This window comes from Loxodonta africana, chromosome 4 (genome assembly GCF_030014295.1).
Source record: "Loxodonta africana isolate mLoxAfr1 chromosome 4, mLoxAfr1.hap2, whole genome shotgun sequence".
NCBI classification, from domain to species: Eukaryota; Metazoa; Chordata; class Mammalia; order Proboscidea; family Elephantidae; genus Loxodonta; species Loxodonta africana.
This window is the reverse complement of record NC_087345.1, coordinates 141,363,747-141,378,919: the sequence shown is the minus strand read 5'-3', so window position 1 is coordinate 141,378,919 and position 15,173 is coordinate 141,363,747. Positions and strand designations below refer to the sequence as shown.

The window sequence follows — 15,173 nt, the reverse complement described above, 5'->3', positions numbered from 1 at the left end:
TTCCCACAACTCATCTGCTCTTTGGTCATTAGTGTTCAATGCATCACATCTATTCTAGAGACAGTCTCCTAATTCAGGTGGGATATACTCAAGGTCATATTTTGGCTCTCGTGGATGTGTTTTAGTTTTCTTCAGCTTCAACTTGAACTTGCATATGAGCAAGTTGGTCTGTTCCCCAGTAGACCTCTGGCCTTGTACTGACTGATGATACTGAGCTTTTCCATTGTCTCTTTCCATGGATGTAGTCAATCTGATTCCTGTGTTTTCCATCCAGTGAGGTCCAAGTGTATAGTCACCATTTATGTTGTTGAAAAAGGGTATTTGCAATGAAGAAGTCGGTCTTGCAAAATTCTATCATGCGATCTCTGTAGCATCCCATAGAACTCTTATAACCAGGAAAGCTTGGGAAATCCTGGATTATAGCAAACCCATCACCCCCACTGGGAACAGCTCTCCCGTGAGTGGGATAGGGAGCTCTGCCTTGATCAGAGACATACTCTCCTTACAGTCACTGAGGCTCCTTCACTGTTAACACCAAAAAAACCCCAAACCTGTTGTTGAGTCAATTCCTACTCATGGTGACTGTGTGTGTTACAGAGTAGAACTGCTCCATAGGGTTTTCTTCGTTACAATCTTTACAGAAGCAGAATGTCAGGCCTTTCTTCCATGGCAGTGCTGGTTGGGTTCAAACCACCAATATTTTAGGTCAGTAGTCACGTGCAAACCATTTGCACCACCAATACAAAGGCCCTTTACTATAAAAAAACAAAAAACCAAACCCAGTGCCATCGAGTCGATTCCAACTTATAGCAACCCCTTACTAAAAACCCCACCGCAGTCGAGTCGATTCCGACTCATAGTGACCCTATAGGGCAGAGTAGAACTGCCCCATAGAGTTTCCAAGGAGCGCCTGGTGGATTCGAACTGCCGACCCTTTTGGTTAGCAGCCGTAGCACTTAACCACTACACCACCAGGGTTTCCCCCCTTTACTATAGCCCATGGAAAATCCCTTTCTCTTGGAAAAGTATATGTGTGTGGGGTACCTACTTATGGCTACTGGATTTAGCTTGGGCATCTGTGAAATGGTCAGTTTGGGATAAGGAAATGGATCGTAGCAAGAGGCGTTGTTGTGTGCCATTGAGTCAATTCCGACTCATAGCAACCCCATGCGACAGAGTAGAATTACTCCATAGGGTTTTCTAGGCTGTAATCTTTACAGGAGTAGATCACCTGGTCTTTTCTCCTGCAGAGTGGCTGGGTAGGTTCAGACTGACAACCTTTCAATTAGCAGCGAGTGCTTAACTGTTGTGCCACCAGGGCTCCTTAGCAAAAGGCATATGGCCCCAAACTGGAGCAAGTGCAAGACCAGAACAATCTCCATTTCCTTATAGCTCTACCCTGGTTGGCCTGCCTTCCAGGTCAGAATTTTGATCCCCTCTACTTAAGAAATTCCCAGCTCATTACCTATACAGCGAATTGGTTTTGCTTCCTAAGTGAGCAGCATGCTAACCACCTCCATGACAGCCTGCAGCTTCACCCCCAACCCAGGCACTTCCCTCCAGAGAACGGTTTCTTATTGTCAGAAGCAGGTAGGTCAATAGTTTGGATGTAAACATGAACTTCTTCCCAACCTGGAGCTTTTAATGCTCCTTTCTGCTTCCCAAATTCAGCCTTTCCCCACCTCTATTTTGCCTGCCAGTCACATCCCCTTTGTTGGCAGAATACTAATGCACATTTATTTGTGTCGGTGCTATAAATGCTCTTAGGCGTGATGGCCTTGTCTCAATAAATAGGCTCTGAGTTCTTGGGGACGGAGACCAAGAAATTTTTTCCCCTCCACCCTCCCCTCCTTTGTAGTCAAATAAATTCTGCACAACCCAGTATGTGTGACAGACTGCTTGGCACCCCAGTAGCCTAGAGGTTGTAGTAATTGTCCTGCAATTATAAACTGAGAAGTAATAGGACCTCTCTGGAGACATAGCACTCTCCCCTCTTATATGTAAAGCAGTGTTCCCAAACCTGCCTGGTGACCAAAACCAGCTGAGCCTTGTTATTTTCTAAATACTGACTCCCAGGTCCCATCCTGGAATCCTGAAATCATAATCTCTGGCCCTGGGGCTTGGGTAATTCTTCTGCAGCCAGTCCAATACTTTCAGTCAACTGCTATTTAGGAATCAATGACTTTAGAGCATAATTACAACGAGAATTTCTGGCTGGATCAGAAGGGACAGTGTTTGCATGCTGGATTGAAGCCACAGGGCCCCCTAGAGATCCTCTGTGTGTTCAACTGTCATGGAATATTCTGGAAAATCCTTAATGGTCAGGGAAGGTTAGAGCCTTGATTTTCATAAGGCACGTAGACAGGAGAAAAGTAACTCAAACCAGGCTTATAGCTGAGGTTCAGACAGCCTGACAGCCATGCCCAAGGGAGACAGACAAGGAAGCTCCCCGCAGACTCCAGAGGGAAAATCACCATGAATGGGAAAGAAGTTTGGCAGAGTGGACCAGATTAGGAGGCAGAAGGGGAAGGTGATGTGGGAGGAACATTTCCTGGCTAGGAGCCCCCTTGGAGTGCCTGGGGTTCTAGAGAAACAAATTAAGTCTTCCATCGGAGGAGAACTCTGCTGGAAAGCTGGGACATGAAAAATGGCAGATACTGAATAATCTAGAGGCATTCGGAGTGGAGTGGGTATAAGAGGGATCAGCAACAGGCCAGCATTTGATTAAAAGTGAGAACTCTTTTCCCACGCCGACCCCACGGTCCCATCTTCCCTTCCTTAAAGAATATCCTAAAGTCTGAACTTTTCTTAGTCAATAGAATGGTGGTTCATAACATCAAGATTTGTGGTGTGACAGAACTCCATCATCTTCCTTAGTAAATGGTAACTGCAGTTTTCAGCTCACGCACAAATCCTTGGAATCATCCTTCATTTCTTGATTTCACACCTCACATCAGCAAATCTTGTGCCTCTACCTTAAAAACAAATCCCAAATTTGATCTCTTTTCCACTACCTCTATCACCTAGTCCAATCCACCAGCATCTCTCATTCAGATTTCTGCAAAAGCCTCCTAACTAGTCGTCTTGCTTCATCCCTTGCTCCCTACAGCTATTCTCCACACAGCAGTGGGAGGGGTCCTGTTAAAATATTTCAGTCACATCAAGCCTCAACTCTGCTGTGTTGTTGTTGTCATTGAATTGGCTGTGAATCATGGTGACCCCACGTATAACAGAAAGAGCCGTCACCTGGTCCTGCTTCTGCGTCATCTTCATGGTTGTTGGTATGTGGTAGTCCATTGTTGTGGCCGCTGTGTATTTTGAGTGCCTTCCAGCATTAGGGGGCTGTTGTGGATTGAATTGTGTCCCCTAAAATACATGTTGTAAATCCTAACCTCCACCTGTGGTTATAATCCTGTTTGTGAATGGGTTGTGTTTGTTTTGTTAACGAGGCAGGATTAGGTTATGTTAATGAGGATAAGGCTCTGTTTGTTATGTAAATGAGGCAGGATTAGGGTCTATCTCCAGTCAATCTCTTTTGAGATATAAAAGAGATTAAACAAGTCAGCAGAAAGATGCCAAGCACATGAAGACTGCCCAGGAGCAGAAGCTCTGAAGAGACACAGACCTTCCCCCAGAACCGACAGAGAGAGGGAAAGCATTCCCCTAGACCTGGCACCCTGAATTTAGACTTCTAGCCTCCTAAACTGTGAGAAAATAAATTTATGTTTGTTAAAGCCATCTACTTGTGGTATTTATGTTATAGCAGCACTAGATAACTAAGACAGGGGCCCATTTTAAAGCACTATATCAGACAATATTCTGTTTGATCCATAAGGTTTTCATTGGCTCATCTTCAGAAGTAGATACTCAGGCCTTTCTTCCTAGTCTGTCTTAGTCTGGAAGCGCCACTGAAACCTGTGCACCATGGGTGACCCTGCTGGCATTGAAATACTAGTGGCATAGCTTCCAGCATCACAGCAACACACAAGCCACCACAGTGGGACAAATGCACAGGAAGGTGGCGGCAACTTTGCTTAAAGCCCCCCTATTGCTTACTGTCCTTCTGGGAGTAGCCCAACAGGCCCTAGGAAATTTGATCCCTACTTTTTCCACCATCACTTACTGCAGCGACGCTGGCCTCCTCACTGCTCATCCAGCTTCCAAACCACTTCTGCCTTGGTTCTTGCTGTTCTTGCTATCTGCAGGGCTTTCCCCTGAAATCTGTGTGGCTCCCTCCTTTACTTCCTCCAGGTCCCTGCTCACATGCCACATGCCAGAGCAGTCTCCTCTGGCCACACTATGTAAGATAGCCCCACTCTCTAGTCCCTTACCCTACTTGTTTATACTACTGTCCCCTACCTGACATATATATATATGTATAAATTGTTTATTTTCTTCTTCCCTCCACCAGAACCTAAGGTCCACGAGAGCAAGGGCTTCATTACTTTTGTTCACTGTTACATCCTTTGTGCTCAGAATAGTGCCTGGCCCAAAGCAGCTGATAAATGAATATTTTGATGAATGAATAAATAAATCTTATTACAAATGTGATGCATTGATTATATTGGGAGAAAGGGAAAGAGACAGGGGTTACCCAGACATTTCTGTGTTTGTGTGTGTTGTGAGATGGGAGCAGGGGTGGCGGGGCTTGAACCTCTCCTGCACACACCCAAGTCAAACATACTTTGTCCAACAGTGAGGAGCGGCTATCTGAACCTCCTCCATATTATTTCTATTCCCACAGCTTCCCTAAATCCATGGGTACAGTTTCTGAGAGTTTTGACTTTAAATATCTTGTTCCATTGGCAGGCCACGCGCCAACTAACACATACCAGTTTGCCCTACAGGGTTGTGATGGCTTTGAGACCCTTGGGGGTAGGCCTTCCAAAAGAGCACTGCGAACACAAGTCTTCCTGAGGGAAGAACTCTCATCCTGCTGGCTTAATGCCAATGGTCCCAGGCTTGAGCCTTTGTTTAAGCTGGGTACACTGGCACCAGTCATCCTCCACATGAAACACATCTGGGCTGAAAAGGCCCTGCACTTTGACTAAGAACACAGTTAAGAAAATGGAGATCATGGTTGTTTATGCTGTTTGTCTTCAACCTGTTGCTTCTCACTTAACACGGGCAAGGTGAAGTTCTGCCCCGTGGCTGGCCTGCCACCTGTACTTTCCGATCATTTGGAGCAGGATTAAAGGAGCAGAGCTAGTGCCAGTGGCCTGGCACCATGAGGGTGCCCAGCTTGCTGAACAGAAGGCTGCCCATCCCTAATGTGCAAATGATTGGACATGTTTTATATACTCTCTACAAGACAGAGACAAAAGGATTGCTGAAATGGCACTGTGGCAGAGAACACTAATAGGGTTCAGGGACAGGAGCTGGATTCTGAGCTTGGCATGCCTTGGCTGATGGCAGGTACGGGGTGGGGGCTTCATTATATTTGATATAGATGGCATTTGTAGGGGCCCAGCAGGCAGCCTTTGATGTGGGCAGGGTGACGTGGAATATAATTTAAGTGGAATGGCTGGCAGCACTGAGGATGCTCAGATTCTATCCTCTTTAATGCCAATCTGATTCTCGATGGCTATTACCTGCATTGGCCTGAAGATGGGAAATGGTCTCATGTCCTAGAATCATTGCCTTTTAAGACAGGTTAGCTGATGGCAAACTAGAGGCGTTAATGGCATATTAGCAATCAACTGAGGCTTTCATCCCAAGTGCTTACGAATATGAAGCACACACTCACGCACCAAAAAAAGAAAGCACTGGAGAAAAATAGGCAGCAGCAGAACATACGACTTTCTGTCTTTTGGTCATGGACTTTGTAGAGAAACAGGAAAACTAAGCATTTCCTTCTAAGCACAGTGCATACACATGCCCATACACTCAGAAGGTGCGGTCAGTATCAGGGGATTTGCCACTGGTGGTTCAGTGGTAGAATTGTTGCCTTCCATGCAGGAGGCCTGGTTTGATTCCCAGCCAATGCACCTCATGCACCGCCACCACCCATCCGTCAGCAGTGGCTTATGTGCTGCTATGATGCCGAACAGTTTCAGCAGAACTTCTAGACTAAGATGGACTAGGAAGAAAGGCCTGGCAAGCTACTTCTGAAAATTTGCCAATGAAAACCCTATAGATCACAATGGTGCGATCCCCCACTGATCAGGCGGATGGCACAGGGCCAGGCTGTGGTTCATTCCATTGTGCATGGGGTGATTATGAGTAGGGGGCCGACTGGATGGCAGCTAACAACATCAAGGGGTCCACAGCTCTCCTGAGCTGGCACATGCCCAGCTTTGAAGACTCACCTCCCCCAGCCTCACGCATGCCCCTGTTACACTCATCCTTGGGATCGACCTTCTCTTTTCAGTTCTCCTGAGGATCTGAATCATTCCTCCAAAGCATATGTCTTTGCCCACCCAGACCCACCCACTCTGGCCCATTGTTTTCTCTTTCAAGTATGGATCATTTGAGGGCTTTTTACTGGATCCATTTCTTTGTTACATAAATTCTCTCCCCTCCTTTCTTCTTCTCCCTCCCCAGTCTTCCTTTAAAGTCTCTTTCTTGCTGACCCTGCTTCATTTGTTACCTTTTCCCTCTGCCTCTCCTCCTTTAAACCCCTACCTGTTTGGGGAGACTTTTATCTCCATTCGTTTTCCCTTCTATAGGTCTGTCTCTGGGTTTGGGGATTGGTGGAATTCTTCTACAATAGAAAGTGACCCAAGCCTTCCTTGAATTGGAACTTTCATCCTGTGAACTTTTTGCTTCAAATAGCTTAGGGCTGGGTCCTTTACCTTCTAGGTATAGAGCCGAATGTTGAGCTTGCTATAAATAAATGATCTTCAAACAACAGGACCAATAGCTTTCGGGTGCTTTGCGAATGCTCCACTCTACCTCCTCTCTGCCCAGAGAGGGTCATAACTAAATTTATACCTGTCCCAACTGTTCTCATCCTGCAGGGGTAAAAAAATTCCTCATTTTGGCAGCAGTGATCTATTGTTGGGAGAGCATTTGTAAAGCCAATTTCGTGCAGTAAATCTGTGTGGTGTGGGGCTCCGGTATACCATTCCCAAGGGAGTGGGAGGGAGTGAGGTGAGGAGGAATGGGAGCCATGGGAGAGAACCTGGGGAAGCAGCTAGAACTCATTTAACATGTAAGGCCTGCCACATGGACACCAGGGGTGGATGTTCAAGGACTAGTAAAGGTGGACACTGGTCCCTTAGACAAAACAGAGCTTGGAGAGATTCGTGTGGCATATGCTGAACCAAGAGGACCTGAACAGAAGATCCTGGACTATTCTGGTCAGAGTATGGGATAGCCTGGCACCCAAGGCCAAATCTACAGGGTTTACCTCCTACTGGTAGCTGGCTCTACTACTGTCCCCTCCATTCCAGCAGTGCTGGGAACCACATTTTATGTGTTTCAGTTTAGAATCACTTCTTGGACTAACCTGTTCAAACGTCTTTTCTTAACTGTTTGCATTAACAGGCTTGGTCACATTGAGAACAGAACCTGTGTGGAGGAATGCAACCTGATCAAGCTGGCAAGAAGGTCTGGCCTTGACCTTGGCATGGGGTTGAGACCTTAGGAAGGTGCTCCTCTGAGCTTCTGGACCATAGAGTTACCCCCATTTAGCCCCTGCACCACAGACAAGTCACGACTGGGGAAAGCACATTCAGGTCACCCTTACCTGTATCTTCTAATCCCCAATAGGAGATACCAGTTAGGCCCCACCCTGGTCAGCCCCCTCCTGCCCTTCATGCTGACAGCCAATACGTACATTCTTAAGTCTGAGCCGCCTTCTCCAGAGACCCTGGCCTGGGAACTGGGAAAAGGCCAAATATACCTCTTTAATAATGGCCCCTAAGGAGCTTAGAGTCCCCGCGGAGTCCTGAGAAGAGAGGAGGCTTAGAAGGTGGGGGTGGGGGTGAGTGGGAAGGTGTGGGAATGGATCTGATGCTCATGGCCAGGCTCTAGCAGGAAATGACGACATTCTGAACTGGGAAGATAGGCAAAAGGCTCTCATCCTGGGACATTATGGAGGCCCATATGTCGTCATGATTCACCACTAAATCTGTGTGTGCTGAGTCAGCCCAATCTAACATTTCAGGGCCAGGGAGGGAAGCTGCAGAGGGGGAAGCAGTAGGAGAAGAAAAGAAGATTGAATCAGGCTTAAGAGCGAAAATAGCAAGGGTTGGAGGGATTTTGGTACACTTAAAAACCAACTGTATAAAAAATTAGATGCAGTTAGTAAATTGGAATCATTTCCAGATTTAATCTAACTGAAGCCCTTCTTCCTCCCCACAGAATGATACATCAGACAAACCACAGACAAAACAGATATTGAATCTTAGCAACATTTAGGGCCTCAAAAGGAGTCCTAGTGGTGCAGTGGTTAAGTGCTCACCTGCTAACCAAAAGGTTGATGGCTCAAACCCACCAGCTGCTCCATGGGAGAAAGATGCCCAGTCTGCTTCCGTAAAGATTTACAGCCTTGGAAACCCTATGGGGGCAGTTCTACTCTGTCCTATGGGGATTCTGTGAGTCAGAATTCTACTCAACGGCAATGGGTTTGTTTTTGTTTTTTTGTTTTAAGCCTTAAAGCAGGAGAAAGAACTCAATCCATCGTGTGGCTGGCTGGAAGGCCCACTGTCATGGGTAATTCACCCAAAGATGACAGAGATTTTGGCCATGTGCAGGCTATTCTCACTGAGGTAAGAATCTTGTCTCCCCTATTTTATAAGTCCCCATGCCATAGTGCCACAGCACTACGAGCACTCAGTAATCAACATATGGTCCTGTGCAGGGTTCCCAGTTCCGTCTTTTTTTCATGAGATACATAGGATGGATGATATTCACAGACATAATATACTCTCTTAGGCATTCCCAGACTTTGCCAAACACACACATGTAATGGGGAACCTAAGCGTGCTAATAGTTCATTTTCATCACAATGATACACCAGAGACCTCGGCTCCCTCCAGGCAGCATGTATGAGTTGTAACCCCACCCTGTTCTTGCCCTTCATCAAAGTATTCGGGAATGCAAGTGATGAACAGTGATGGTGTTATGAGGACAATCCTGAATTAATTTTTATTTATTTTTAAAAAAGTACATCATTCGCAAACTTTTGTATTTTAGTTCTTAAAAAACCTCAAAAAACCCTGTTGCTGTTAAGTCAATTACAATTCATAGTGACACTGTAGGACTGGGTAGAATGGCCCCATAGGGTTTCCAAGCCTGTAATATTTACAGAAGCAGACTGCCACATCTTTCTCGCAAGGAGTGGCTGGTGGGTTCAAACTGCTGACCCTGCGGTTACCAGCAGAGCTGCTCAACCACTGCACCAATAACAAATTACTTGCTATATATAGTACAACTGCTGTGGACATACCAATGTATCAAGACGTCATGGTTGAGACCCAGTGGTCTAGATCAGTGTTCCCAACTCTTGGACCATGAGCCCTGGGTAGGGGAAGGGAAGTTTGGAATTATAGGAAGGGATCCAGGAATCCACAGTACATCAAGCATTATAGTAGACTATATAAACAGCCTGTTTTGCATGTACACTAACCCTTGTCAAACGTATACAGATATTACCAATGTATACAGATGTGTAGGAATCAATGACATTCAAGTTAGTTGAAAAGCTTTGCTGAATTCATTGGAGTGCTTTATCATTGTGTACTTTCTCAGTTAAGAACTACCAAAAGTACAATTTTGACATGGTTAAGGACTCCCGTATAGAGAATAGAGAGGTAGAATCAAGTTTTCCAATTACATATGAAGGACCATATTTTAAGACAAGAGAGTGGTCAAAGGACAGCAGCAGGAAATTAGGTTAGTGTTACTCAAAGTGAGGTCATTAGACCACAAGCATGGAACCCTCCAGGGGTTGTGCCAAAATCTCTAGGGCCCTTAATGAGTTCCCTGAATGAGCTCGAACTTAAGTTTGAGAATCACAACCACTGGTTTAGACCACATTCTAAAAAACATTTCTCCAACATACCAGTGCTGAGGCATGGCAAAGTATTATTCTTGAAGAGATTTTAAAAGAAGAGGGAGAAATACACATGTCTAGATAGCAGGACCACGCATAGATGACCCAATCAAAGCCCAGTTTAAGGGGCCATGATGTTCAGCCTGAGCCCATACTTTAGCCATTTTCTTGGTCACTGGAGTGTACTATGCCCACAAGTCCAGAGCTTAGAGACAAAGTTCAGAGAAAGCATGGGATTCCCCAGCACTATGAGTCTCTAGAGGGTTTGGAGACTTGAAAACAGGATGTCCTTTGCTAAAGTAACTTCCAATTAGATAATGAAATTATTCTGTTTATAGGCTTTACAGAGATCTGAAAATACTACTAATCCTTTTTTGTGGAGGGACTATTAGAAGCTCTCTAATAGATTTTTAAAAGATGGTTTCTTGGCAGTAGTTTTAGATTAGGAATAAATTGGTGATTAAAAATAGAACAAATGTTGAATCTTCAAGATGCTATGACAATGTTTGGGAACAAGATTTCTTTTCTATAGAAATCTAAAAAAAAAAAAAAAAAACCAAAACACATGAGCTTTTGAGAATTATTTAAGAGGCACTGAAAATTCCAAGTTAAAAATAGCTTTTACCAGGAGGAGCAAGTAGAATCAGCAATTATCTAACAAGAAGATTCAGTATATAAAAATCCTTAAAGTCCTGTCTCAGGGACATAAGTCAACAAGACAGTTTGGCCCATCAATAAGGCAGTTAATTGGAATGATTGGGGGCACAGGACTGGCAGTCAGACAGACCTGCCATTTAATCGCAGCGTTACCTCTGGCCAGCTTGTGTGCCCTTGGGCAAGTGACTTGACTCGCTAAGCCTCAGTTTTCTCATCTGACAAATGAGGATAATAATGGTAATCTATTCCCAACCCTCCCTTACAGGCGATTGTATAGATACACTGAATGAATACATGGAGGCAATGGGATCTCATCACCTGGTACAGAGTAAGCACTGATGCATGTTAACGATTACTGTTGCTAGTATTTCTACTACTCTTCTTCTAAACCAAGGATTTTCCGTAATGTCAAGATATTCAGAACATTCAGAAAGAGCTCTTTCTTTTTTAGGAGGAGGAGGGGTGTGGCTCAAGAGTGTTAAACTTGTGAATTTAAATTCTGTGTACCTTCAAGTCCCTCTTTCGATATTAAGCCTTTCCCAGGGACTCTCTCCTATTCCCAATTTCCCATAGCAGGTATTTTTCCCGTCTACGTTTTGCCGACTCATTATACTCTGACTTAGATTTTCCTTTAATCTTTTCATGTGCACCAAGTCCATCTCCCCAGCCAGACTGTGAGTTTCTCCTGGGTTCAGTTTATGCCATCCACCTTTTTTCTCTCAGAGCTTGACACAGTAGATATGGCGGGGTGGGTCAATAAATAAAAGGAAGTGTGAGTGTGTAGACCACTATTAGTGCTTTTCTCCATCTTCCTTCTCCTAATAATGATGATGATAACAATAGTAATAAATAGAATAATACAAGCTTCTTGTTACTGAGCGCTTCCTGTGCTTGGCACTGAATCGAACACTTCGGAAATCTGCCTTCCTTGATCCTCAACAACTTCATAGCAGCATGTGTGCACAGGGTGGTTGCTGAGAGAATTGCAAAGAGAACACCTAGGGATGCTTCACAGGTCCCTGGTGACTCACTGAGCCCAGGTCAGAAAAACACTGAGCATGATGAGTTTAGCTCCAGGTCCTTGAACACAGGATACTGATCCTACTTCCGCCCTCTTTTTTTTTTTTTCTGACACAATCCAATAGATGGTTTCAATGCTCCTGTTATCAAATCAGGCTACCAAAGCAGAGATTCTTAATGGGAGGGGACTTATACCAAGTTGGAAAAACTCCCCTCAGGTGTTTCTGATAGGCCTTTCTAGGGACAAGCTTTATTTGACCACAGCCCGCAGTAAGAAATACATATTACACTGCACTTCAGATATGCACACAGATGCACACACATATATATCTTAAAGATTTTGATGAAACAATGTTTATGTTCATGCAAGACCCTCTGATGTTTTTCTGTTCTATTTTATTCTTCCATTAAAAATGACGGTTGTGAGGATGTGCAGAAATTGGAACCCTTATATATTGCTAGAGGGAATGTCAAATGGTGCAGCTACCTTGGAAAACAATTTGACAATTCCGCAAGACGTTAAATATAAAGTTAGCATGTGACCCAGAAATGCTACTCATAGGTATATATCCAAGAGAAATGAAACATACATCCGTACAAAAACTTGTACATGAATATTCACAGAGCACTATTCACAGTAGCCAAAAAGTAGAAACAAACCAAATGTCCACCAACTGATGAATGGATAAACCAAGTGTGGTATATCCAAATGCTGGACTACTACTCGGCCAGAAAGAGAAATTAAGTTCTACAATGTGGAGGAACTTTGAAAACATTATGCTAAGTGAAAAAAGTCAGTCACAAAAGACCACATATTATATGATTCTATTTATATGAAATGTCCACAATGGGCAAATCTATAGAGAGAGTAAGTAAATTAAGGTTTGGAGCTCTGGTGGCACTGTGGTTAAGCATTTGGCTGCTAACCAAAAGGCTGGCAGTTCAAATCCACCAGCTGCTCCTTGGAAACCCTTTGGTGCAGTTCTACTCTGTTCTATATAGGGTCACTATGAGTCAGAATCGACTTGATGGCGACAGTGGGTTTAGGGCCGGAGGAAATGGAGAGTAGATATGGAGTTTCTTTTTGGGGTGAGGGAAATGTTCTAAAATTAGATTGTGGTGATGGTTGTAAAACTCTGTAAATATCCAAAGAAGGCATTGGATTGTACACTTTAAAAGGATGAACTGCATGGTATGTAAATTATATCTCAATAAAACTGCTTAAAAAAATGGTTGTGATCCAATAAATTGATTTCACAATTCCAGATGGGTCACAATGCAATTGAAAATCATTATCTCAGAGCTCGCTTCACTCCCCCTCCCCTGGCCTGTCCTCTTTGTGAGAATCATGCTTTACCTGGGAAGTTAGGGAGATTGCAATCTTTGGGTGGGTGGATAGACAGGCAGATGGAGAGGGGGTGAAAGTGTGGATGGAGGAATGAAAGCCATCTGTGGTGCAATAGCCGTTATCCTTCTTCTCCAGTTAAGGAATCTTGAGTTCATTTGTGGTAGCAATGTGCTCAGCTAAGAGACTACATTTCTCACCCCTACCAGCTAGGGGAGGCCAAGAAGACATATTAGAAGCCTTTGGGTGAGATTTCTGGGAGAGCTCTGTAAAGGGGCTGGCTCCGTCAGGGTGGGTAGGTACCTCTTATGCCCCTTACCCTTTTCCTTCTTCCTGCCGCTAATTCGAACACGATGGCTCAATCTCCAGAAACTATCTTGTGACCTTGGGGATAAAAGTCAGCACTAGGGCTGGTGGGTCCCTGAGCTTTCTTGAGGCCACCTGGGCTGCCAACCGGTGCACTCCTTTCCCATGACAGAATAAATCCCTCTGCTTAAGCCACTAAGTTGAGTCTTTGATGCTAGCAGCCCAAGGAATTTCTAAAAGATGCTCAAAAAAACTCGCTAGCATCGAGTCGATTCCGATTCATGACGACTCCATGTGTTACAGAGTAGAACTGCTCCATGGGGTTTTCTTGGCTGTAATCTTTATAGAAGCGGATCGCCAGGCCTTTCTTCCATTGTACCACTGGGTGAATTTGAACAGCCAATCCTTACATTAGCAGCTAGGTGAAAAGAGCTTGTGCCACCTGGGGACGTTTCTAAAGATACCTCATCTAAAATGAATAAAAACTCCCCTCCACTGAGCTGAGGACAGACTCTTCAAGAAATGGCAACCGCTCTACCCACCCAGGTCTTGCCACCTCCCTCATCCTCAGGAAGAACTTCTCTCTGGTCCCATCTCTCTAAGGAAATGAGGGGCCAAGTACCTTGTGATTTTAAATATCCTCAGCAGCCGGACACATCTCAGCACAGAGATGCCCAAGGGGGACATGATCTTGGTCTCCACCAGGATGGTCTCCAGGATGCCCCCGCACACAATGAAGCAATCGAAGCGATTGAAGAGGGACACAAAATAGGCCTGCAGGCCCAGACTGTACATCTTCAGGAGCATCTCCGCAGTGAAAAGGGCCAGCAATGCTTTATTGGCAGTGTCTGGCAGGTTCAGGAGAGGGGCGGGGTGCAAGCAAGGACATGAGAGGAGGGTGAAGAAGGAGGAGGAGAAAGAAAACACAATAGTTATCACCACTGGGGGAAAAGAAAAACCCAAACTGCTCCCACCCATGACACCTCTCCCGCCCACTCCTAGACAGAGCAAAGTAAGGATATGGAATTATAATCATAAAACCAAAAAAAAAAAAAAAAAACCCGTTGCCATCGAGTAGATTCAAACACATAGTGACCCTATAGGACAGAGTAAAACTGCCCCATACAGTTTCCAAGGAGCCCCCGGTGGATTGGAACTGCCAACCTTCTGGTTAGCAGCTGTAGCTCTTAACCAGTACTCCACCAGGGTTTCCATTATAATCATAAGAAACATTTATTGAACATTTAACCAGTAACCAGTTGCCAATGAGCTGACTCCGACTTATAGCGGCCCCATGTGTGTCAGAGTAGATCTGTGCTCCACAGGGTTTTCAATGGCTAATTTTTTGTATAGATTGCCAGGTCTTTCTTTTAAGGTGTCACTGGTAGGCTTGAGTTGTCAACCTTCCAGTTAGCAATTGAGTGCATTCACTGTTTGCACGCGATGCATCAAAGGCTTTCCAATGCCTTGTTTTCTTTACTCCTCACATCAGTTGGGTGAGGTAGGCACTATTAGTATCACGTCCATTTTTCAGAGCTGAGAAGTAAGGTTCAGAGAGGTCAGTAATATGCCCAAACCAAGCAGCCCCAAGTGGAGGCCAAGTTGTCTAAGTTTGATCTCTTCACTGCTAGACCCAATTGTCTCTCAGGATGCTGGAACACAGCCCCAGAGTACAGGGCCATGTCTGCCTGACTCCTAGGAGATACACTGAGACTCTAGTGGGTTCCCCTTCTAGCAGCCCAGGGAAGGGTAAAGGCACCAACTAGCCATTGAGGACAGTTCCTTGTCCTCAGGTTGCTATTTATTTTCCTCTTCCCTGCCTCTCTGCTCACCTCATCCTCAGAT

General features: G+C 44.9%; 1 protein-coding gene across 1 annotated transcript in view; it reads right to left on the bottom strand.

Annotated features, from left to right (window-relative positions):
* The window catches only part of CACNA1C (calcium voltage-gated channel subunit alpha1 C), a 143,998-nt gene extending 129,858 nt beyond the window's left edge, over nt 1-14,140 (bottom strand). Inside the window, exon 1 of the mRNA XM_023548982.2 lies at nt 13,951-14,140. Within this exon, the coding sequence (XP_023404750.2) occupies nt 13,951-14,135 (185 nt within the window). The 5' untranslated portion in view covers nt 14,136-14,140. The remainder of the gene's footprint in view (nt 1-13,950) is intronic.
* Between the last annotated feature and the right edge of the window lie 1,033 nt (nt 14,141-15,173).